This window comes from Rhipicephalus microplus, chromosome 7 (genome assembly GCF_043290135.1).
Source record: "Rhipicephalus microplus isolate Deutch F79 chromosome 7, USDA_Rmic, whole genome shotgun sequence".
NCBI lineage: Eukaryota > Metazoa > Arthropoda > Arachnida > Ixodida > Ixodidae > Rhipicephalus > Rhipicephalus microplus.
The window spans coordinates 97,157,553-97,184,129 of record NC_134706.1 but is presented as its reverse complement, the minus strand read 5'-3'; the positions used below and the strand labels follow the sequence as shown (position 1 = coordinate 97,184,129).

The 26,577-nt window shown below is 44.1% G+C and overlaps 2 protein-coding genes across 6 annotated transcripts in view; one reads left to right on the top strand and one right to left on the bottom strand.

The window, feature by feature from the left end:
* LOC119179130 (uncharacterized) overlaps positions 1 to 26,577 on the bottom strand; it is an 86,350-nt gene that overhangs the window by 42,947 nt on the left and 16,826 nt on the right. For 3 of the 5 annotated variants that reach the window (XM_075869507.1, XM_075869511.1, XM_075869513.1), the window contains exon 1: positions 19,921 to 20,070. The exons of 1 other annotated variant lie outside the window; for it this stretch is intronic. In XM_075869507.1, the coding sequence (XP_075725622.1) occupies positions 19,921 to 19,974 (54 nt within the window). In that variant the 5' untranslated portion in view covers positions 19,975 to 20,070. Of the gene's footprint in view, positions 1 to 19,907; positions 20,071 to 26,577 lie in introns of those variants that run through there. One more of the 5 variants, XM_075869509.1, reaches the window with a different exon arrangement.
* On the top strand, positions 9,486 to 24,830 carry LOC142767566 (uncharacterized). Its single transcript, XM_075869505.1, has 3 exons — positions 9,486 to 9,551; positions 14,928 to 16,827; positions 24,433 to 24,830. Exons 2-3 carry the CDS (start codon positions 14,933 to 14,935, stop codon positions 24,764 to 24,766), a joined length of 2,229 nt encoding a protein of 742 aa, XP_075725620.1. The 5' UTR covers positions 9,486 to 9,551; positions 14,928 to 14,932; the 3' UTR covers positions 24,767 to 24,830.

Here is a 26,577-nt window from a genome sequence, read left to right as displayed (position 1 = left end):
TTATCAAGAAAATTGTAATTTCACAGTGGTTAGAAAACTGCAAAACAACCCAGCGGAAAAGAAGACAAGGCAAGAGGTGTGCTCCTCTTTTCATGTTCTATTTTTTTGTAAGTCGTTGGTGCCTTCCTCTCCGTGCCACCGCATTACAATGTCGTATCAACTAGCCCGAATTGAAGTTTTCCTAGCAAAACAAGCGTCGACGTGCAGCCGCTTATCGGCGCTTCTCGCTCTTGTGTACACTTCATTATATTCAGTAAAGCAGTGTTGTGAACCTTGTGAGTTGCCCCATTTCCATGGAACATACACGTCATTTACCCCGGAATCTTTGTGTATTGCCATCTCGCGTATGACGTCATCGCGGGTATACTCTGGGTGCTACGCTGGTGTGACAGGGTTTCTGACCATGGTGCAACCCTTCTTCCGACGGCAAGATCAGCTTGCCACCAGAGATTCAGCAAACTTTTGTCGTCCGAACCAACGCCATAAGGCACTGATTTTAGGAAACAGGTCTGTCTTTGTGATTCCTCTGCCAGCCTCCGACGAACCATTGGTGCGCCAACATCAGTGATGAATTCCCACATGTTTTAGTTCCGTGGTAATCAAAATGTCTTCGCCAGTGTAGTGCAGTTTCGTGTCTATTTTACGATGGCTGGTTGACACCCAGCGTGTGCATGAGTGCGTTGTAAAGACATAACGATGTAGACCACGCTTCAAACACTGTGAAGATGACAGCAGGCAAAGGAGTAGAAGTTATTTAAGGCATACCAGCCCCATGGTAGGCAGTTCATACAACCTGCCTTGTCGTGCTTGTAGGCTACTAAGTTCAATGCGCTAAACTTCTGTTACTTCGCTAAACGCGCTACAAAGTTTGTTATTCCGCTAAACATTTCCCTCATTGTACAGCTTTTGAGCGAAGACTCGTCTTTAGCTCCGTCGCCTTCGTAGTGTGGTGCTCTCGAGTGCCGTTTCTTCTTAACGTCCTCGCATTTAAATTATCGATGTGCGTTTTTGCTGTTCCTCGGTAGAGATTGGTGTTAAGGTAGATATAAACTGTCAAACACTTGTGGCGCATACGCGCTTTCTGTGGCCAATGGTATACGGGTATATGCTACACGTGTTTGGAGGACGAGGCCTCAAGTCGTGGTCGACGGAATTTTCACCTAATGATGTCATGCTCAGACATTCATTGTCGTCCACGTCCTTTCCCCTCTGACAGTAATTTTAGTCTACAGCAAAATATGAAGGTGATCACGAGTGCACCCAGACGTAGGCGGCTAGATAGATAGATAGATAGATAGATAGATAGATAGATAGATAGATAGATAGATAGATAGATAGATAGATAGATAGATAGATAGATAGATAGATAGATAGATAGATAGATAGATAGATAGATAGATAGATAGATAGATAGATAGATAGATAGATAAATAGATAGATAGATAGATAGATACGCTTGAAGTATCTGCACTACGCAAATAAATGCTTATCGTATCGCTGAATGCGAAGCTAGCCGTGCATTATACAAAGTGAATGATATTAATTATTCGGACAAAAAACAGTGGAGAACAACGCTAAAAGTGATTAGAAACGATCGGTGTTGTTCAATGACATGTGCGAATCTCACTATCGTACGATCGGTACGCTTGGAATTTGCGGTGCTATTGTGGACACCCGATTATTTTTGAAAATCATTTCTAAATGACAAAATTAAATTCTGTCCTCGTGAGGCAAGCTCTACCCTATAAGCCACGGTTTTTTTTAATGAATCGTTGCAATACCTATTACGCAAGCCCACCCGCTCTCTGTGCAAAAGCAAAGCATACGAAAAGATTAACTGACTGAGCCTAGATTTTAAAACGCTTCCGCAGTCCACCTCGACTATTAGCCACAGAACCCGACTTGAGGTTGCACCGCCTTCGCACGTTGGTGCGCATAAGAGGTCAGTGGCACGCATCAAAGGTACGTAGTGGGAGGGTTTCGACAAAGGAAACAAGTTGACTGCAACGCTCTCATAATAAGTATATTGAGGGACCTTTGAGCTTCTCCTTTAGGAGTTGGACGCCATAACGATATTTTGTTCCTAGTGCGTACTGTGAACACTTAGTGTATGAAATCTTTTCGAACTTACTGTGCACTCACTATGTGACCTTTAGGGTGCAGCAACGTGTGCATTTCGTAATGGGTGACTGTACGCTTGTACAACGTAGGGTGCCTCGAAGCATGCGCTCCGGAGGAACGGGCGTCGAGGCACTGTAGTAACAAGCATTGTTATGGCAGTATTTTATGTTGTATCGTAAAGAATTCATACGGGACGCGTCTGTTCGTAAAGCATGAACATTACTTGCAAGCAGAAGAAGTTACTTTCATGGTTATCGCAAGCTTGCAGGGACATGGCTGTGTGATGTAGCACCCGCTTGTCACGCAAACGACTCGAGTTCGATCCATACTCAGACCCAGATATTTTTATAATTATTCATTTTCATCTTTCTCGACTGGTCGGTCACAAAAAGATGTTCTTTTTGCTCACAATCAACGAGGCTGACGTGGAAGCCGGAATTTCTGTGGAACGAGATTTTTAACGCTATGGTGTTAGTACTTACGCTGTCTCTTGTCTAATAAATGCAGAAAGTCAGCCGAATATTCCGTTAAATGTAAAATCACCTACACTTGCAGTTGTATGGAGTCCTGCCTTTGGGTGACAACTGTGTGCTTTCGCGCTATGCCTCATATTTACGCCGCAGCTGCTGCAGCTCGAGGGTGATCCTTGAGAAGCGTTGATTGATTGATATGTGGGGTTTAACGTCCCAAAACCACCATATGATTATGAGAGACGCCGGTTTGGAGGGCTCCGGAAATTTTGACCACCTGGGGTTCTTTAACGTGCACTCAAATCTGAGCACACGGGCCTACAACATTTCCGCCTCCACCGGATATGCAGCTGCCGCAGCCAGGATTTGAACTTGCGACCTGCGGGTCAGCAGCCGAGTACCTTAGCCACTAGACCACCGCAGCGGGGCTCCTTGAGGAGCGTAATGGAGCTCTTATTGCGTATGCACTAAAGAAAAAATGGGCAAGCCTTACTACACTCAACCAGTCTACGTTCTTCACTGCAAATGTCTCCGAAAGACAACAGTCTTCTCTTTGGAGGCACTGCGTGAGATATGAAAGCCATCTGGCAGTAATCTCGGTAGACAGAAGGTTATGCATTACGCAGAGCGAATGTTGGTGGCAGCTTTAGGAAGGCATAGGGAACACCCGCCTTTTCGGGCTTATTGTCGCACTGTCTGCCCAGCGTAATAATGCTACGCCTTCAGCATTGCATATTTATTTCTGTGAAGAAACACACCACATAATATTTACGTATTGAGGTTGCGCCTCATATATGCGTAATACTTGCTTTTCCATTCACAATGTTCAGAACCATGAACCAAGCCACTAGTTCGAGATAGCCTGGCAATGAGTAAGTGCTTAGTGTTTGGTTGTGTGGCTGAATCATTTCGAGTCACATGCAGAGAGACCAACATGAAAAAGTCAGACCGAGTTTTCTGCATTTAATTACCTATGAATGACTATCATCGTTACAAGTTAACCCTGCAACTGCGTACGGTGAAGTGCGACACTTCAGCAGTGGTTCACAAAGAAAGGAAAAAGGAGGAATTAGAAAAGATGGAAAAAATTGGTCCCGAATCTGCATGATACACCGCAAATGTCGTCGAAACACGATAGTCTTGCGCCCGGAAAGAGTGAACAAAACGTTTATTTGATAATTTGCGCAAGGAAATTCAGTGAATGCTACTCTGGAGGCGCAGCGTTAGAGCGCCTCGAACGTGTAGTGGAGGCGAAAGAGCGCCTCAAGTAAAGTCGCACGTGAGACATGAGCGCTATTTGGCAGTTATCCGGGAAAAAAGGGCGCGCACCGTGCGCGCCCGTTGCTCAGGTAATATGGTGTAGAACGCAAGGCGACCAGTAGGTGCCACCACCGTGTTGTTTTGGCAAAGCGTTCGAAACACTTGCCGTTTCGCGCAAGCGTTGCATGGCCAACGCAGCGTTATAAAGGCTACGATGCTTCAAATTACTGATGTATGTCTTTTCTAGTAAAATTACACATACAAAATATTGACGTGTTGTTATGGTGTCTCAGATATGCGCAATAATTGCTTTTTAATTGACAATCGCACATGTATTAACCCTAAATCTTGAGTAATATTGGTGGGCGCTGCGGATGGAGTCAGCAGTTTGGATTATCGTTTGGTCACATCAGTGCCGTGTAGGATACCATTAAAAGTGCACGACTGTACAGACAGGCAGACAAAAAATTTTTGCGTCGAAGGTACCCAAGAAAGAGTATCGTCTTTAAAAAGGAAAGATTAAAAGACAGAAAAGTCAAGATTGAGAAGTGGTTAGATAAGTTCGCGGACGGAACATTTGTTGAAGAGGAACCATCAAGGACAGGAAAGCTTTCGAATTTCTGAGCACCGCACCATGACAACTTTCCTGTCACCCTGACACAATGGTGCAGTTGTTCTGCCCCCGATTCACGCTCGATCTTTCCCGACAATGTGCCCGACTATATCGAATCATCGAACATCCTATCGCGGACCGTGAAGATGGATTCAGACCCTTGCTACGAGGCAGTGAAAGCCACGTCTCCAACCATACATACATGTAAATGTACAGTTCACTAGGAGAGGAACTACAGTAGATAAATACTGTGCGGTACCCCTTGAAAACAGGGACTGATATATTGCCCTGTAACAGCTGACATGAGGCTTCATAACTCTGCCGCTTTAGGGCGGAGCATCCACCTTTGTAATTTGTATCTTGATTGATACGTGGGGTTTAATGTCCCAAAACCACGATATGACTATGAGAGACGCCGTAGAGGAGGGCTACGAAAATTTCGACCACCTGGGGTTCTCTAACTAGCACCCAAATCTGAGCACATGGGCCTACAACATTTCCGCCTCCATCAGAATTGCAGCCACGCAGCCGTGATTGAAACTCGTGACCGGCGGGTCAGCAGCCGATTACCTTAGTCACTAGACCACCGCGGCGGGGCATAATTTGTATCTTGCTACATGTGTGTTTATGGGGCGACTTCCAGAGACTCAGCTTTGTCTTCTAGTTTTTTTTTTTTGCGTGGGAACTTGTTAGCTCATATTTTATAACGGCATTGGAGAGCCCTGGTGGACCCCGTCATAAAACACTTTCATGTTATATTTTGTACAATCATGAAGACGTCACAAATTATCACTTGACTTCTTGCAGCGTAACGACACACGAAGCCATTATAGCACCCTCTTTTTGGTGGCGAAAACAAACGCAATGCACATGAGCTCAAGAGAAGAAAATAAAGACTGCGCTGGGCAGTATCTTGTGAAACCACGGTTTCAGCCACAGGGATGTTTTATTCGCCGTTCAGGAGTGCATCAGTGCGACTAAACGATTTTCTTGCTAAATTACGGTCTCACTGTTTTTTCTTTCTTCCTTTTTCTGCAAACTTTCAATTGGCACTAGAAATCTTAATAAAATAACAAGCTTTTTAGGAATGACGCAATGCTGAAAGTATCGGCAAATTCACTCTATAATCGGCCAATTCACTCCTTTGGGTACGAGCAGAGGAAAACAACAACAACAACAACCACGACTCTTGTTACCTGCTCCCTTATTCATCAACAGAGAAGAAGGAAGTGGGGATGTTTTTTAGGCACGATGCTTCTCTTAGTTTAACCTTGTCTTGCGTCATGCGCAACCGGCAGTATATCCCGAAGAGTATAATAGAAGACGCTGTCTCGTAGACGCACATTCAAACTGCAGTTGAGTGGTGATATTCTAGATGGCGCTGATCACTGTGCTCTTATTGGCTGTTGCGCAGGCTGTGCCTGGGTGTTCGTGCAACGAGTGCCTGCCTCAGTCTCTTCGATTGTCTTCGTACGTGTCGAATCGTCGGTGATGCGTGGACAAAGTCAAGAGGAGGGCACCGAAGGCCACGGCCGCTCGTACTCGTCGCCAGACAGACAGACAGACAGACAGACAGACAGACAGACAGACAGACAGACAGACAGACAGACAGACAGCGGGAAGAATAGTCGGATGGACGCTTCGTTTCACTCATCATTCACTCCATGAATACTCTGTGGAGGTTTTATCTTCTAGTCATCTTAGGTAACTATGCAATGAAGCCTGTGAGTTTTTCATGCGAGATGCATCTTATTGTGGCTTTTTAAAGACGATAGTCTTTCTCGGGGACCTTCAACGGAAAAATTTTAGTCTGTCTGTGTGTAAATTTGTCTGTTTGTCTGCCCTAACGATACCTCAAACAGCACCAAACGGCAAACATTATCCGCAACGCCCATCAATAATGATTAAGGTATAGCGTTCATAAGTGTCCGATTGTCAATCACAAAACGCCAACATTGCGCATGCCTGAGGCGCCATAACAACATGTTTGTGTTTTGTACGTCTGCCTTTACACTAGAAGAGGCACACACAAGTAACTCTAAGGACTGTAGCGTTTAACGCGCTGCGCGGACACTGCAACGAAATGCCCAAGAAAGTGTTTCCAACACTTTGCTACGACGGCATGGTGGTGGCACCTGCCCGTCCCTTTGCATTCTACACCTCATCACCTCTATGACTGGCACGCATCTTTCTCCACGGTCGCGCATGTCTTCATTTTCGAAGATAACTGCGAGATAGTGGTCGTGCCTAACGTGCCTAGATGCGCTTGTTCGCCTCCCTTACACAGTCGAGGCACTCTAACGCAGCGCCTGCGGAATACCATTCACCGGTTTTCTTGAGCAGAACATCAAATAAACGCTTTGTTCTTTCTCTCCAGGCGTAATACTATCGTCTTTCGACGACATTTACAGTGTAACATATAGATTCGGGCCAATTTTTTTACAGGAAGCTTTGTATTTATTTTTATTAGTGTGAATACAGACACTCAGTTCACCGTAGTTTCACCCAAGGTGAACGAGTCATAAAATGTAGGCTTAAGAAAGCAAGGATTTAACTATACCGCTTTGGAAAACGCGAGAAAGCATTTCAATAGTCATATTACCATCATGTGACCCCATCTTCCTCGTGCCCCTAGCTTAACAAATAACATGCTGAAAATGTTTAGCGGCTGTTGGTGACAGTGTCCTAAGTGCTAGTAGCACCAGCCCGTGCATGCCTCTTCCCCTTGTCCACGTCCTTTAGTGCTCTCAAATGGCATAAGTACGTCTTTCGAGCTTTTGCTCCGTGTCGGGAGTTGGAATTTTTCAGCTGCTGTCTGTGAAAGTATCATAAGCGTTTAGCGTATTTAATAATAAAATATTGCTGCTTGCAACGAGCAATTCATTTATTTACATGACGTCTCTCATCATTCGTCATATGATTAAATCTACAAATAACGGAACTTAACCAGCGAATGAGCGGTCGTTGCAACAAAACGCGCAGAACATGTTATGTAAAAAACAGCGCAACAATGCCGAAACGGAAGCCGAACTCTAAATGCTAGAGTCAGTGACAAAAACAGGCCGGTAACTTCTTATCAGTGCAGCAAGATCACAGAACCACCATGAGAAGAAGTTGACACCATACACGCTGGCGAAAAAAAATTATTACTAGCAGAAAACACAAAAAGCTATCGATAGTTCGCGTGCTATTGACTGCAACTCTACTTGATTTCACAGAGGGTTTATGTTAAAAATTTAGTAGAAATAGTCTTATGGCAGCTTTGGTCCTGTCGTTTTTTTGTGCCTTGTCTTGGTGTGTTGCTTTACATTTTAACCTAGAACTATCACTCACTTAGCCAATTTTATTTTTTATTTACTGGCTTTTATCAGCTTTCAAACTGATGTTTTATTACTCTAACAGGTCAGACTGGCGGGCAACACTGAGCTGCCTTCACATAGCGAGCGCCCACGCGCTGTTGAGATGTTACTGGCTAGCACTGGTAGCGTGTCTTCAAGAGCCCATGGCTTACGAGGTGATATAGCCGAAGGGCCTCTGCTCAGATGCTGTACAACGAAGCCAAGGTAAGGAAAAAAACAACCTATAGCATGTAGAATTTTTGTCACACAAGGCGTCCTAGCACGACAAAGGCAGCAGGATTGACGGGCGAACAAGACATTAGTACTGTCTTACAATATGCATAGTTCATTCTTTCGTGTCCCCTTCAGAACCCTTGGAGCGTAGTCCACATTGTCCTCCTACCTTTGACGTCCTCCAACGCACGCCTAATTTTTACTATTGTAGTGAAGCAAGCACGAAACTGCACTGCACTGCCCTTCTAACTACCACAGGCCGGAATTCTGTGGAATTCCAACTGCAAGGTTAACGCACTGGTGGTTCGTCGGAGGTTGGTAGAGGAATCACGAAGATGAAACTGTTCTCCGGAACCACTGTGTTTTGGCGTTCGTGCGGACGACAAAATTTTGCCGAACTCTAATGGCTAGCCGACCTCCACGTCAGAAGAAGGGTTGCGCGATAGTCAGAAACTCTGTCACAACAGCGGAGCACCCCCACGACGATGTCATACGCGAGATGGCGCTACACGAAAATGGCGGGGTAAATAGCGTCTATGTTTCATTAGAGTGGAACAATTGCCACCACTGAGCACTCTACTTTGCTGAAAATTCGGAAGAGAACACCAGAGCAGATAACAGCTAGGCATTCAGCATCACGTCTGCTTCTCTTAGTAACCGTCTATCCAGAGTGCTTGCGCTCTGAATAAACGTGTGGCGATTCGAGGTGATGATTGTTTGCTATCTATGACACACAGCGAACCTTCTCCGTAACGGATTTGCTGTGACAAACGTGATGGACATACAGGCAATGATCTTCTCTATGTATGTAAGATGAACAGATTTTTCGACGAGGCTAGATATGCGGGCTTGCTTATTAGTTGTACTTGAACTAATTCAGTGCTCTAAAGGTCACGGAGAAAAAGATCATGCACAGCCACTGGGTGCTACTAAGAACAGTTAATAGTGTTAGTAGCACCAGTCAGTGTATGCACCTAAGGAATCCATGTCCACATCCTTTAGTGCATTCAACTTGTATAGTTACGTTTTTCGATCTTTTGCCATACGTGGTGAGAACACCGCATACCTATCGTAATAATAACTAGTCACGACGGTGGCGACGACATGGTGAAGGAAGTCAAGCGTCGGACTAGAATTCCTATGTAACACAAGAAGATTACCTTACTGGGCCATTGATCAGCTCCGAATTTTTACTAGCCAATTTAATATTTATTATTTACATATTATACTCTAGTGACTTAACCATCCGCATAATTTCAAATAACGATTACACCTCCGATATTTTAAAAATTCAATTATTTCTTTTCTTTACTTTTTTTACATTGTTCCAAAGTAATCTCGCCAAGTGAAAATAAACTAATCCTATTTCCCTAGCCTGGATAATCTAAAGGTGTTGACTTATATTGACCGCCGGCTTCTTGGCCGATCCCCCTTAGTGGGTGAGACCCACGAAAAAGGATCAAGCAAGCAATCAAGCAAGCAAGTGAGCGTTGTCACTGCGACAGCAAGCGGCGAGTAATCAGAATTTATGTTTCTCTGCTCTATTTAGTGTTATTCTTTATTCTTCCAGTAAAACGTTTTATGTAAGATAACGCATGTAAGTGACTTAACATTTGGAAAGCGCTTACTTCAGCCTCACTCGTTCTGACGCGTACTATCAGAAAGCGCGAGTCGGAGGCGTGTTGTTGACGCTGTTGAAATGAAGACGGGCGATCAAATTGCGATGAAGACGAGCGATCACATTGAATTCATTGAAATCTATGAATTGACGTAACGCAAGCTATATTTCCTCATATGTGCACGTAAGAGGTGGTAACAGCATTGTTAGTTTAGTGTGGTACACTAAACTACACGCCGTTACCACCTCTTTTTTTTAGTGTGGTACTAAACTAGCACACTAAATTTCTGCTGGTACACGTGTCATTCCTGCAGGCAAAATTTGGACGATCCTTCCCTAGTGATGGTATTTCCTCATCTGCGTTTAGACGTTTAACGTAATTTTGATGCTGTACCTTTCTTCTTGTGTAGTACACAGTATAAAATAGCGGTTGTATTCACTGTGATGTGTTTATGTTCATCGGCGCAACAGAGAGACATTCTCTTCGACGTCCATTCAATGACAACTAGCTCTCCGTAATTCGTAGAAGTGTTGCGAGACGCGCCCAGGGCAGTTTTTTGTTACGCAGTGCAACAAAGGTCGACCATAGGCCACCTCACATAACAATATGTACAAGCTCTGAATGCACAACTAAGGAACCCGAAGAAAATTATGCTATCTCGGACTATGTGGTCTGTCGTGAACTTACTTACAGCGCAACACCAGAAAACATACAGGACAGGGAAAGAGCAAAAGAAAAAGAAAGGATGGCGCTGACTCACAACTGTAGTTTATTGGAAAAAAACGCGGTGAAAAGCATATATATAGGTAGTGGCAGCGTATATCACAACATGCGCAGAATACTAGGGGCACCGAGGTAGCGTTGTAACACTCATGGCAATAAACAAGATTGGCCTAAATAACTTAATTCTTTTTCATGCAGTGTGACGGATGGTTCACTAAGGCATTTGCTACCCCTAATCTTTATATGGTATGCCCCAGCGCGATTTCTCTTGTTAGCTGGTTAGGATGCTTGAAGAATATGGTGGTTCTCTCAAAATAGGGACGACAACCGCATGACCTGCAATGTTCCGGCAGATGAAGTCGTGCGATCCCTTGAAGAGATAACTCATGCTTCCTTAAACGAACATTCACACATCGTTTCGTTTGTCCCATGTACTCCCTACCACACGATAATGGAGTTAATTACACAGATTTTTTTGCGCCTGCAATGTACTTGTTTTTCTGATTCACAGAACATTTCCCTTTGGCTTGTTTGCTCCTCAGCGCATTAACAATCATCGAGCAAATGCGACCTACCTTATGTTTGGCGGAAAAAAAATGTCAACACCATACCTTGAGCCTACGATTGATCCTAACCAACTGTTCCCACCTACCGTGTTACTACTAGGTTGTCTGGTTGTGATTAGCTATCCGCCGTTGTTTGATTTAGTCATGCTCACATTCCGCATTGGCTACGTGACGTGACAAAACATTTAAAGCTCACGCAGTCAAAATAACGTATTAAAGCCGGCAGCACAGTAGCATGCCAAAGAAACCTCCATGTTTTGCGGACTCACCGTAGAGCGAATATTTTCAGATTAACTAGTAGGCAGCTGCCCGCTGATGGTTCTAGCGCTAGCTCTCGCATTCCCCATGCTGGAAAAGGTTACTTGCAATTAGGAGTCACTTTGCATAGTAACATAACGCTCTCAAGACGCTCCTGGGAGCCTAGAACCCGTTATGGGAGACATCATTTGATTGAAGATGTTATGAATAACTGCTTTGTAAACACCTCAGCAGTCGCTGCAAGGGGCCGCACAATAAGCAAAGGAAAGCTGACCATTTGGATGTGAAGCAGCAATGCCCACCTCCCGGGCTTTTCTTTTGACTCTCTGATCTGAACAACATAGCCTACTTTGTAGGCTATGTATGTGAAATAAACGTGAGGTTGTCAGTCAGGGCCGCCTGTTGCGATTATGGCGAAGGAGGATCATTCTTTCTTTCCCTGTCGGCGCCACGTACCACGTCATGTTATTATGAGCTAGCCATTGACCAAGAACCTCTCGCATACTATAGGCCTGAAGGCATCGAGTCTGTCAGAACGAACCCTCACTCTGAATGAAAGTAAATAATGTAAACTTAAGAGTTCGTTCTACAGCGAATACTATATGAGATCACAACTTGGGTTACGCGGGGCGCCGTAGTTGTCTGCCACTGCCGCAGGTGTCTCTAACCACTTTGTACGATATAAGAAAACAAATTCACAGCATATCCACAGAGTTAATGATGATGAGTGACGTGAAGCATCCGTCAGTCCATCCTTGCTTCATTCCGTGAGCACGACCATTCGTGCATCCATCCATGCATCCGTCTAGCCACCCGTGCTTCCATCCGTTCGTACGTCCGCGCGTTCGTCGATCTGTCCGTCCATCTTCTATTCTTTCTGTCTGTCTGTCCGTTCATGCGTCCATCTATTGAACACTCCAAGAACCATTATCTCGCATCTCGCAACATCCTGTGGCACATACCCCTTCCGCGCGTCCGTCTAAACGTCTGCCCGTCTGCTAGTCTGTCTGTCCGTCCATCCATGCGTCCGTCCTTACGTTCATTTAGTGAACACTCCAAGTACCCTGTGGCACATGCCCATTCTAGAGCACGTTATGTGCCACCGGTGGCTACGTATGACTACGGAGGATGAACAGGTCCACGCCTTAACGAGCTTCGCTCCTAAAAACTGAGTAGTACCTAGGACACAGTGGCACTCGCACCCCGGTGCGCTGCCTACCAGCCCAGTATTCTACCACTGAGCCAAGCTGGTGCTTGGGACTTGTTCGCAAGTTCCCCTTAGGCCGGATCAATTTCGGTAAAGGAATCACGTCAATAGGAATAATAAAGCGTTTTAGAACAGCAAAAGAACAACCAGTCGTCACACATTGCGCATAGCGTAACAAGTGCGTTGTTCAATGCTCCAGCCCATTACAAAAGCTTTTTTTTTTTTTTTGATCACCTTCTATCTGCGGCGCATGCTCGCTTCAGGCATAATTCCGCATTACCATCAGCCCCTGCATGAACAATCGGCACAAAACTCCTTGCAATTGTTTCGTGGATACCACGCTTCTCAAAATAATGACGGCGGATAGCAAAGCGAATAACGGCGTACCACCCAGAAATCATTATCATCAATGACGTAGTGGGTACCCAGAAAGTGTGTTTGTAAGTCTGCTTGCGTTTAGAAAACACTTTTAAAGGCCGCTCTTCAAGTTTTCTCTCTGACTGTGCTGCGCCTTCCGCGCAGGCTTGGCGTTTTTTTCTTTCTTAGATACATTATTATTAGGAACAGACAACGATACTAAAGAAAGTGTCATGTACGCCATAAGAAGTTATAATGTTGTATGCCTTAAGAACGAAAAGTCAAGAAATACAAACATATGCTTCAGTGGACACGAGTAAAAATATGATTTTTTTTTGCAGTTTTAAATTTGCGGCGTTTTCTGAACCAAAATCAGCCGATTCTTTCAGCTGTGAGACTTTTTTTTTGTTTAAAACTGAACTATTTTGAAACTTGTGCGATGACCTACCATGCCCTCATTCTTAAGTAGCAAGGAATTTATAGCATTTCAAGCATCAGCGCTATAGGCAGAGGTTACAGTTTGGGCGCTAGAGGGCATTTCGTGTATAGAGAAAATACTGAGCTGAGAAGTGCGCAAACAAAAGAAAACAGAGGGATCACGCTTTCTGTCGAGAATTCTAAATCAGGCTGGGGATGTCATAGTGATGTCATCAATTACAAGGTGAAAATCTCTTATGGTTTGACTAATAAAATAAATATAACCAGCTTAGAGGACATGCGTAAAGCTGTCCGGCCACATTATTTTCACATGGCTTAAACGGATGCCAATATTTTTCTTGGAAGACGTCGACATCTGGTGTAAATTCTAGAAAGGCCAGTTGAATTGTGATCTATTAGTTCATAAAGAGAACTTTCCGGCAACAGTTCATGACGCTGTTATGCCAATGTATCTAAAACGAGCTGTTCCATGGTTGCATGAAAAGGCCTCCAAGGGAAAACTCAAAACATCTACAAGTCATTCAAGGTTTTCGTGTGAGAACAAGCTCACAAAAACTTTGTTCTTGGACACCAACCACCGAAAGTATGCGCTCTTGATCTGTGTTCAATTTCAATGATGACAATAGAGACTGTGTGAATATGATGAAATTCTTTGAAAATTCACCAGGGCACTTGACAATGCAACGCTACTCGATCTCTCACTGACTGTTGGTTCGCTCTCCATTTTCTTGTTAAAAACAATATCGTTTGTCTGATATTCTGAGTACTCCTCACATCACGCCTCTACCTCGTTTTACAATGATAAGAGGCAGCTCATTGAGCGAGGTGCTCTTTACACTTTGATGTCCTCGTTTTACCAACGCCACTGAACCATTTGGACCATTTCTTCAGCTTCTCTTGGTCTACCAAGGCTACCTTCTACGATCTAGAAATAAAACTTAGCTTTTTGAGTGAACTGTCACTACAAACGCCTGCTTCGTAAGCTTGACTAACTTAGTTTTTGGTTTTAACTATGCGCACACAACCCCACACGTGCATGTACCAGGCCTAGCGAATTAGTTCACAGTGTAGGCACTGTTTTCTGCGGAAATACTACGAAATATATTCGTACTATGAGATATACTTGTTGAGAACGTGGATGACGTCGGAAGGTCTTCACTGACCCATTGAAAACTCAGTCTCTGCTCTATTCTGTGCACATTCATAATGTTGGGTGTTTATAGGAGGAGGCGAGTTGTGCAAGAGCAATCGATTTAGTTTAGGTGATTGCTTACAGGTATGTAAATAGTTTGGCCAAACATACCTAAAATTGCAGAGCAAATCGCGTACGTAGCCAAATGCGCGTTAGTAGAAAAATCTTTTGTTCCATTTTTTATTTATCGTGTACAAATTTGTTTCCGTTATACACTCATTCCGTAGCAATACTAGCCTTATGAGGAAACATAAAACTTCTAGACAGCGGCTCTTTTGCAGTAATACACCCAGAGCATCGATTACCACTGCCGATATGAAGCACACGGCATTTGTTGAAAAAAACTTCATGACATACATTTTTAATGACCTATCTTGTATTAACCCCGGTCCTGGCACCGAGTATATAGTGTTTGGTCATCCAGGCCTGTGGTACGTATCAACTTGAGGTACTGATATTTATTGAAACAAGTTTCGCCTATGTTACGTACTACTATGACGTCTTAACCTATTGTTTGTTTTTTTTCTGCAGAAAGAATGGCTAGGCATGGTGTACTACAGAGCGACAAGCATGCACCTAGTGGGTCGGAGCTGGCAACGTCGAAGACATGTTGCTTGGACGACCTAGAGAGCATAGAAGCTTGCTGCCCGGTTGAAGCAGTCAAAGAGAGCATTCAGTGCGAGGACGGTGGCAAGCGAACATGCTGTTCACCGCAACGAGTGTCCACATGGAACAAAATATTGTGGGCCGCCCGATTGGAATTGCGACACACAATGCAAGGACTTGCACTTGTGAGCTTTTCACAGCCTTTTATTCATCGAACCACTGCGAAAGTTCAGCAGGCCACGACACTAGTTCAAAAGGTGCTTTTGTCGCATCACTGCCTGACCACACTTGACATCGATACCGATAGCTTCAAAGGATCAGAAGCGCATTTCTGTGATGCCTTACGTGGGAACTGCTCCATTCGCTTCCTGAAGCTTAACATCAGCACATTCGCACTGCGTAAGGACATATATTCTGCAATAACCTGCCTTCCGAACTTGAAAGCGGTCGACTGCCTGACCGACTGCGAGTGTCCGGTGGAGTTTTCTGCAGCGCTTGCGAAGGTACTACGAACGTCGACAAAGCTTACTACCCTGAGAATTCCAAAGCTGAATATGAATACCGCAAGCACAACCAGCTTTTTGCCAGCGCTCGTGAACAACTGCACTCTCACAGAACTTTCCTTGCACAGTTCCGTGATAAGTGAAGCTCTGCCAGAACACCATAGCTCATTTGCGAAATTTCTCGCCAATTCAAAAGTCCTCAGTAAATTGGTCGTAGCAGCTTCTAATGAGGTTAGGCAACTTTCCCTCAAGTGGGTGCTTGAAGGACTGCTGAAGAACACTACTCTTTCAGAAGTCACGCTCGACGACTTTGTCGTAGATCCAGACAGTGCTGTTATGATGACTAAGGTTCTGACCTTCAACCATGCTTTGCGCGTATTGAAGATCCCAACTTTGGTGTACGATGCTTGGCTGAGCAGAGTAGAAGATCCAACAGCGTCATGTCAGACAGATTTTAGCCCCTGGATTTCTGCGCTTGTGGAAAATAAAACACTCGAAACAGTCATGCTGCCCTTGAGAATTTGGGAAACCGAACAGTGGGAAGAGCTTTTGAAATGCCTCTCCTCAAGAGCAAGATGCTTTAAGCTGACCATCAAGGGTCACTTCAGCAAACGGTACCAATGGGAAAAACTGTGCAGTACTCTTCGAAGTACAGGAATGGAGGAGCGAGTGTCCTTCGACACAACCTTGTATATTTTGGACGAGCATGAAATGTTGGAGTGTAAAGCGTTCTCCAAATTTCACTCATTTCCCTGTCAAGACGATCATGGAGAAGTATCTCGAATGTTTAGACGACTAACATCTTTTACTCACGTGACCGCTGCTCACTTGGAAATATGCATACCAGACGTGAACAAGAACATCAGCTCCGATATAGCTCACTACATCGCGACAGCGTCTGCGCTGAAGGAGCTGCGTTTAACGATATGGCTGTGTCAGCTGTTTCGCAAAGCGGCACAGAAAGGCTGGGCGGCAATCTTAGAATCACTACGAAAAAACACTAGTGTGAACGAGCTTTGTGTCGTCACAAGATTCATGAGCGAACCGGAAATACAGCTTTTGGCAGATACACTGAAATACTGCCAGAATGTTCGGAGGGCCCACGTAGGAGTCGGAGACACTGAAGTTGCTGCGGCCTTTGTTCGCCGTCTGCATGATGGGATCGAGTTCAACTTCAACTTGCTCCGCCTAACGGTCGACGGCTGTGAGCTCACACGGTCCATGGTGAGCAAGGAATGGTTCGTCATCTGGGACACAACAAGGCGCAACTCGGATCTGGTTGCTCGAGCGGCACAGTACCTTAATGGGACTCGAGTCGACAGGTAAGTGTGGAACATCCGTGTGTCTTCATTTCATCAGTCAATTACTTCCCGCTGCTGTGGTCTAGTGGTTAAGGTTCTCGGCTGATGACCAGCAGGTCGCGGGATCAAATTCCGGCTGCGCCGACTGCATTTCCGGTGGAGGTGGTAATGTTGTATGCCCGTGCGCTCAGATATGGGTGCACGTTAAAGAACCCCAGGTGGTCGAAACTTCCGGAGCCCTCCACTACGGCATCTCTCATATTCATATGCTGGTTTTGGGACGTTACACCCCAGATATCAATCGAAGCTTTGTGAACAAATGTTATATCGATTACTCTTCTTCAAGGTAATCGCCACAGAATCGACAACGTAACTGCCGGAGAATCACCAACAATTTCTGCCCACCTAGCACTGCGCGAGATGTTTCTATTTTATGATAGCAAAACTTTAGTGCGACGACAATGATATGAACTCTGGAGGTGCATCGCGATTTGCGGTGTATATGCGCGGTTCAATATGCAGGGCACTTGAGCTACCTTTAGCCAGGGTTCGAAATTGTGCCGACACACAAAATGACGATGCGACCAGGAGCATGTTGCTGATTGTTGCCAGAAGTGAGTCATACTATATTTCGTTTGCTTATTAATTGTTCAGTCGGCTCCCTTCATTCAATTGTTGTTAAAAAAATGAGTCAAAAATTCAATGAAAAAGTTGGAGAATGATTCGCAAAATTATCTAATTAGACAGTTTCGAATTTCATAACTGTTAATTATTGTATTTTCTACTAACTACAAATGCATTCAATATACAAAAATAAATAATACGCCATAAACCCACTGGCGTGCATACTCAATCCCTGATTTTCGTGTTCCCTAAAGTTTCCTGTACGAACGGACGGCTTCCTTGGCACTGGTTTATACAAGCGATACGGAGCCGCAGTGGTTAACGCTCTTGTGGCTGATAGCAAAATATGTCTATCGCAAAGCCACCACTATCGTCGTAGCCCTGTCAAGACAGCCCAATCAGGCGAACGCCATGGTCGTCCGTACGAGCGACGCTAGCGAGCATTAGAGTAATCGTGCGCACCCGTGCGTGAGCGGGCTTGTCGCGTGGTATTTTTCGCATTTTGCGGTCACTATTAGTTAGCAGAAAAACACTAAACATTAACAGATGTAAAGATATAAAGAGCCTAATCGGATGTGTTTCGGACAGATGAACAACTTTCTCATTGGAATTTCTGTACAATTTTAGTTGCTTCAAAAGTTAGTTACCAAAAGGGGTCTAATTAAGCAAATAATCAGAGCACAACAAATTGTGTGACTCACTCTAGGCAGTATTCAGCAACACGAATTTTATCGCGAGGTCACTGCGTGGGTCAGCATATTTTCAAACTCTGGCTAAAGACAGCTAGGGCATTTAGTATAAGCCGGTTGTCTGAACCACGTTAGACAAAAAAAAAATGAGCTTCAGCAGTATTCTACCTATCCTACATTAGTGGTAAAATTGCTCAAATACAACTTCTTTTTTATAACTAAGCATTAGGGAATATATTTTCTTTGATGAGCCCTTTTTTCATTCTTGCATGTTTTATTACGAAATCAACTTTTTATTCTAGGCCGTCTGAAATAACACCAGGTTAGAGTGTTTTTTTTTTTTTGATACTGACGCCATCCTGGTTGTTTCTGTCTAAAAAACGAGAACTGCATGAATGACGTTAAAATATAACATAGACCCGCACTCGCGTGCCGCGATTTAAGCGCTTCTATGCGATGTTTGTTTGGTACAAGGCTGCGGGCGGTAAATGTACAGGGCTTCGTGCTACAGACTTCATGAAAGTTTTGCTGCCATTTAGCGGCCGCTTCGTGCACTTCCTTTATGTTGAATACAAAGAGCGCTTCACATGTGGACACTGAGTGTTCGTATGAACGTGCGCCGGCTGATCTGGTTGGCAGTGCTGATTTAATTTCGTTTTGTGGCATTGCTCAGATTGAGAAAATTGGGATGCTGTGAAAAGAGTTGCATGTAACGATGTTTGAAATAAACTATTTTATTCTATTCTATGTCAATAGATATTCAATTGGAGGACGAAAAGCAGCAAATTGTTGCTCTGCTTCGGCCATTGCTTAAAACTAACGTGGTATTTACGCTTGCTGTTTTTCCACAAGTTCTTTTTTTTCGTATACGATGCAGTGTTTTTCTTAAAAACTATCAAATCAAAGCATTCCTCTTCGCAGCAAATATCTTTGCCGAAATGGAAAGAATGGGCAATTATTTAGGTCATTCAGGAATGATTATCTCACAAAAATAATTAAATAAAGTTTTTTCTATTTTTAGTCTGGTTGTTTATATGGCAAAGTTATTCTACGTCACAAACCATGGCAAGCCTAGTTTATCAAAACAAAAAGCTTACGCGTACTTTTGAAGATACATTGTGAAAATTGCGAACTAAGACGCCAGAGAAACCGGAACGAACTGCACTGGGTGACCCACAAAGGTGGTCCCTGTAATGGGTTGTGCGCGAGTTTTTAGCTAAACCACCACGAGATGCAAGTTCTTAGCAGAAATCGAGAAATAACCAAACGCTGCAAGGTTTCCGAACATTGCTGGAGATGTTTATATCATTTTTACCGCAATAATAGCCACTTTTGGTGTCCCACGTTTAAACTACACTGCATCTCTTGTTTCCCACCATGCAGCAAGAATTTTCTACATCCATTTACAAACAGATCAGTTCACCATGTACCGGTAACTTCTACTGCAGACGTATGCATTTCCATGTTAGCCAAACAATGAGTATTCACGCAATGAATAGCCAGTTATTAAAATGAAATTTCTAGCCAACAATGAAACGGTAATACAGTTCATGGAAGATTCGACAGACCGTATTCTTGGAGCTCGTACTCACTCGTGAACATGCAGTGACATGAGAATGATAAGTTTATTAAGTTTATTGTTGTGATGGCAGTTGTACGTACACTCTCACCCGCTATTCACCGTCACCGTCATCGTCATGTCCCGCTTATGTATATATATATATATATATATATATATATATATATATATATATATGTAAAGACACCAAACACACAAACATAACATACCAAAGACACCAACCAGCGACCACTCACTGTACAGCTTGTTGCGCTTGCCTACGCAGCCATGCGCCATGCTTGTGCAGGTAACTTGACCGCGAGCTATACATATGCCCTATTCCCTGCACGCTACGCAGATCTTAGAGCAGCTTGAGATTATTTTGTATTACAATTGCTTCCACAATTCTATTTAAACTGAAAACTGTCTTTCAGTCGCGCAAAAAAGTGGTCCCCCTCTATTCTTCACAGAATGAAAGAAAAAAAAAACAAAGAGAGAAATGGAGAGCTACAGGAAGAAAAAAAAGCAACTTCTGCAGCCCTATTATGACAGAGTGCACATCACGTGTGTTCCTATGCACCTGTCGTCCACTAGTTTGGTCGAGGTTTTTTTTCTGTGTGTAAGTAGGTGCACTAAACTAACTCTCTGTTGATTTTCGTGGCTAATTACGCTTGGTAGCTTTTTGATTTGTTTTGCTTATTTCTGGATAAAATTACCAGCGTTGCATTCAAATTACCCCGACCTTTTGTATTTATTGCTCACGTGACCAGTTTTTATAACCTTTGTAATGTTCGAATTTTCATATTGTTATGCATCGTGTGTACCAATATTCACTTCAGTATGTGAGTCAAATACTCATGGTCTAATCGATTATTCTAAAACATCATTTTTGATCATCAGTGGTCACTTGCTCGCTACCTTGCCAGAGAAGAGTCGCGATTAACATCCCGGAACTTAAACGTCTTCTTTGCCACTGCTTCGAAGCCCTTCGCGCCCTTCGAAACAACCTACATGGAATTCAGGTGACAGTGGTAGGAGAGTAGTTGCACAATAAGGTAACAAGCAGCCTCCGCAATGCAGTTCAGACGGTAAAATTTGCCTCATGTGTACGTTGTCAACAACCTTCTTGAGCTCCGCCTTCACAGTGACGCTGCTCCATTCAACACCTTTTTTGAAGGCCAGGCCAGTGTCTCTTGTTTGAGGCTACTCGTGTGCGCCACTATTTCCTGCCTCACAAAATGATCTGGCGCGTTATCCATTAACATAACACTGCCAGGTTGTGGTAGCGGAACCAGCTTCTCGGCTTTCCAATTGGGGTTTAGAAGACAAATCATATTAACGGGGTTTGTACGTAGACTGCACAGCGCTGTTTATTTACGCCCGACTACGCTTACAACCAGCGTTGACCAACGTTTCGTCCATGACAAGAATAGGCCTACCGTGTCGTCGCATCTACAATATTTAGTGCAGGTACCGGCATTGACTCTAGACAATGTGCGTCACTTATATTAGAAAGGCGTTCCGAGATCATTTGTTGTACTTGGAGCGAAGCCTTTTTGAGAATCCTCTGCATCGTCGTCGTCGTGGACGTGGTTGGTAGCATCTCGCCTTCTTTAAAACACTGCAACGCTTTTGCGATAGTTGGAATTCGCCTTTTTTCAAAAAAGCCCTGCACCACTTTTTGCAAGACGCTGTGCTCAAAATCGTCAATTTTTTACGTTCCATCATGACTTTCCGACAAGAAAGCTTCATTTGTGCTCTGTCTTTGCTGGTGTCCACCGATATAGCCTTCACTCACTCACCTGGTTTAGGTTTGCGGTCGACTTGATAAGTGCATGCAGACTAGCACTTTCCCCGCACTTGACGCGAAGCCGTTAAGATTATTTATAGCTAACTGCTTACCCAGCTGGGGCAAACGATGCACACTCTAAAATTGTTTCACTGGACGCACAGCTTGTGTGGCATCTTGCACAGCGAAAACCAACTCTGGTGACGCCATGTTACCCTAAGGCGGCGCATCACCACTTCACAACAAGCACCCCCAGAGGGGCATCTATGCAAGATTTCTCAAATTCACTAATAATTCACATCACTCTTTACACTTTAGAAAATTGAACCCTAACAATGTTTTCAAGTTTTGTGAATGCAGATAGCAGAAGATAACTGGATTGCTAAAATCAAATATCTAGGGGACTATTTGATGTGCCACTACAGCTCTGATTGGACAAAAAAGCTCTACCTTAGGCTGCACTGCCAACAGCTTGTGAAACGAATTATAGTATTAAGCATGGCTCAGCGCTGTAGGGGAATGGGGTTGAGAGCACGAAGATGTTGAGAGAGGAGAAATGGTGTGCGTAACTGACGGCGCGAAAGACGGCTTCTGCAGCTCGTTGTCGTCTCCAGTGTCCCAAAGGCAGCCAAGAACCGCCTTGAAGACGTTAGTGTGGTGCCGTGAGAAGAAGACGAAGTCCCTCTCACTCTATAGGCATCAGATGCCACCGCGAGGCAGGAGACGCAGAGGGGTCAACCCGTGTGCTAGAGTTCAAAAGAAAAAATGAAACTGCGTCGACGTCTGCGCTGTGACCATATTCAGCGCGTTCCTCAAGCACAGCCACCTAACAACTTTGACAGTTTTTATTTTATACTTGTCCTCTGTATTTTTATGCGTTCTTTTCAAACGCACTTCTTTGTACTGCAATGTCGTGCGGAAAGTACTGAGCTACTTGTAGTTCCTTGTGCGATATTCTGATTTCTTGCTATTGCATTCATTGCTTCGCCCCGGCAGCAAAACTGACCTTTTTACAGTGTACACAATTTGAAGTACTTCCGCATTATAGAGAGAAGTGCGAGCAAACTCTTAAGCTCTCATTTTAGTGCGTGACGCTTTTGCTGGAACAACTTATAAAAGTACGTATTTTGGGGGGAGCGTTAAAAACTTCCAGAAAAAAATAGGGCTTTTACTCACTTCTGTTGTAAAGACTGGAAACAGCAAAGCTTACGTCCTTGCCAGTAGCATGATTGCAGCTTCCTATCGGCCTTCGCATAAGTACTGTGCTAGAGCCTGCATCTTCGTTTCCCTTTTTTTCACGCCCACATCACTGCTCCTCACCCTTGAGTCCCTTTGCCATTCCTTGCTGTACTATCGTATACAAGGCCATGCAGTACTTTACCCTTTCTAATCCTCCCTTTCCTCTCATTTCTTCTCGCCCTAATATGAGTATTCTCGTCACCATTTTTTGTTCTGAAAGATCGCTGTACTTTTGTATACAAGGCTGTATGCTATATCCATGCTCTTCATCATTTCCGTCTTGCTAACCTTCACACCTCTTCTTTTTTCTCATTATGGCTTACCGCTTTCTTATGCATTGACTTTCTTCCAGCTCTGCTTGCGCTGAATTGCCTAGCTATGCTCAGCTTTCCTTCTCGACCGGCCTCGTTTTCTCCCGCTTCGCCAGTTTCTCTGGGTTGAAAAACAGCGCTACTCCAAGCTTATAGAGCTCTCTAACAAAAAAAGGTCATTTGTCTATTTTGTTGCGAGAGCAATTATAAGTGCTCTCTCAACAGGTTTAACCGATGCAGTAGCATCACCGTCGTTTTCTGTAGAATGTCGAATTTTATAACACCACTCTGCACACTGCATACTTAACTATTAGGTAAAAACTCCCGAGCATTGACGACAAACGGGAAGAGCTTACGGGGAAAGTGTCGCACACAGCAGCAAATATGTGTTCGTAGTATACAGTGAATTTACGAAAATGATAGCTAAAAATAGTCAACACGACAATAGAGCTCATAGTAAAGAAACAAGTTGGATGTAGTACAGACTACTCAAGAATAGACAACATTCATACTATCAATCAAGACATCGAGAAAGCCCGATATACAACTAACCCTTATACCTGATCTTTAGAGATTATGACAAAGGATTTGATGTGGTAGAGATATCAACAGCCATGTTGGAACTGTGGAATCAGGGCGTCCATGAAGCACTTATGCACCCTGAAATAGATCCACATCGGATCCATAACCAACCATGACGGCGAAGTAACGAGAAGAATAAGGAAGGGGTGTAGTACATTCGGCCGGCATTCTTCAATCATAAATGGGGGTATGCCTCTATCTCTCAAAAGGAAGGTATAATAGCCGCATCTTATCGGCACTTTCCTGCGGCGCGGAAACCTGGAAATTTACAAAGAGGGTTCGACCTAAATTGAGGATGAGGCACCAAGTGATACAAAAGAAATTGATAGGTGTTACCTTCAGAGACTCCAAAAGAGCAGTGTTGGCCAGGTGTCAAAGGGAAGTTATGGATATTATAATAAATAAAAATATTCACATGGAACGGCCACGTAGCAGCTCGGAAGGATAATCACTGGTCACTAATGGTAACTGACTAAATTCTAAGAGAACACAAACGCGCATAAGTTTGCAGATACAACGTGGCTGCAGAAATCACAGGACCGGATTGATTAGGGGAACGTGGACGAGGCTTTGAGCCCTGCAGTGGGTGTAGTTAGGGTGATGGTGATGATGGTCCTCTGTATACGGACCAGTCGATGGCTTATGTGTACACGACATCACTTGAGCAAACAGCTCATGTCACAAAATAGGCTTGAAATATGGGTGATGCCAAAAGACAGTGCCACTAACCCCTTTTTTTCAGACCTTCCGAAAGGGCCCTTTGAGCCATACACAATTATAGAGTAATGTTTGCCACTAAGGCCCTGAAATAAGTTTTCTTCTATCCCCTTGCAGGTACGGCGCTGAGGCTCTCGAGCGAATCGGCAAAAACTTGTCGCTGCAGCAAGAGGTCGCACATCTGCTTTCAGTGAGCGAAGCGGACGCCGCAGCTTTAGTGCGAACTGAGCTGAAGGCCATGCAGTCGTTAGACGGCTTCATGCGAGCCGCCGGCGTTGTGAAAGATGGCGTCTCTTGCGAAAGGCGCGAGGACGGCAATATACAGTTGGAAGACATCAACGAAGATTGCTGGAGTCTGATCAGACGTCATCTCAAGGTAGAAGACGTAACAGAACCCGCAGCTACTACACTCACCGAAGACTTGGGACAGCCCATCACCACAGCATCTTAAGTGACGAACAAAAAACGCATGCTGGGCCGGCTTTCTCTAAAATGAGCCGATAATTCGCCAATAGCGGATAATATAGGTACGGCTGCGAAAGTCACTTGCACCTGTGTATGCTTCTTGCTTTTCAGGTACTCTATTTCAGGACGTTAGTCCACATATGATAACGTTAATATAACATTTTTTCTATGCAAATCGACGTAGTGATAACGGGGTATTCGATAATTGTGCCCCGAAGTCGAAACGTGAACGAAGGGAGCAGACTGTATGCCTAAGGTGAAATTTTATTTCGCCAAACTTTTCGCCGGTAATTAGAAACTCTGATTGCAGCGATACACTCTGGCACAGATAGTCGTAAACACAACGTCTGCCGCCGATCAACTGACGAGCGGTGAAGCGCATCGGCATTTATGCATGTGATGTAGAACACTCCAACGCTATTGCTAAAGGCCGTGTAACTTCAAGAATAATCTGTTGCGCACGTAATCTTAAAAAATTCATCTACTACAGTCCAGAAACTTCTAGACCACTTTGGCACGTTTTGCGCTGAATATTAGTTACAGTGAACGGGGCTACAACAAAATTTCAGGAAGGATTGTTTCAATAGTATTTTATGAGACTTGTCTATGTCGGTAAATAATAAATAGGGCAGTAAATACAGGCAAGTTTAAAGTGTCATATGATCGCTTACATTGACAGACTATAAACAGGGTCGAACCATTTCGGCACTCTTACATACCTAATCACTAACAACAAAAGTACTGAGAATACCTGGGCGTGATTATCACAGCGCGCATTCCGTACACAAAAAGAGTGCATAAATTACCCAGGATACTTTACGGGGTATTTACTTACAGATTTTGGCTATTATATGCAGGAGGTTTGTATTCATGCTTAAAAAATTATTCTTTCTTCTGCAAGGAAACATCAAAGCACTGCAGTTAAGAATATCCTGCAGAGCAGAGTGAAAATAAAAATACCAAGTAAAAAATATGTGACCTAGGCAGCATGTAACTGGCTGCTTTATTTTCACAGCAGCGTCATCCTCCAGAGCACAATGCCGTGTACTTGCGAACATAGTAAAAAAATGTTGCTGTTGTAGGAAGGTCCTCAGCGCTCTTGAGCTCTACACGAAAATGGCGCAACTGTTCAAACGCAATAATGCGATTCTGTTCAGGAACTTAGCGTGGCATACTGCCTCACGCGAATTACAATATGCGTGGCTCTTTTTTACATCACCATCATCATCAGCTGCAGCAGCACAAGCATTGGCCTGATGAGACGCACTACAATTACAGCCACCATGACCCGCCAATACACGGCATTGTGATTGCTGCTGCATGTGGTCAGCCAATATTTCCCTTTCTCTCTCGTGCCGTCGCCTTTCTTTCGAATCCAGCCAGTTACGCCTATGATCAGCGGTCATCTTGCCTACCCACTACGTGCCCTGCCCATGTCCAATTATTCTGTTTGTTTTCTGCTAAGGTTTACCGAGCATCAGTTTGTTTTCGGACCACCTCTGCTCTCTTCGCTCCTATGGTTCACCCATGGATTTCCTTGTCATTGTTCGGTGCTTCGCCCTCGGTTTATTGATACAGCTTTATAGTAACAATATAGTTTGTTGGCACATTTGTGAGAATACATGTCAAATTTTCGGTGCCCAATACTCCAACCACAATAAGGGCACTTTGCAAACCTCCCTTATCTTCTGTGATTAGCGTGCAAAGAAGCAGTGGGTTACTATACTTTGTGTCATGACAGTGGCTGAGAGACAAAGACAAACAGGTGGAGGTAAAGCAACTTGCAGCCGGCTGAGG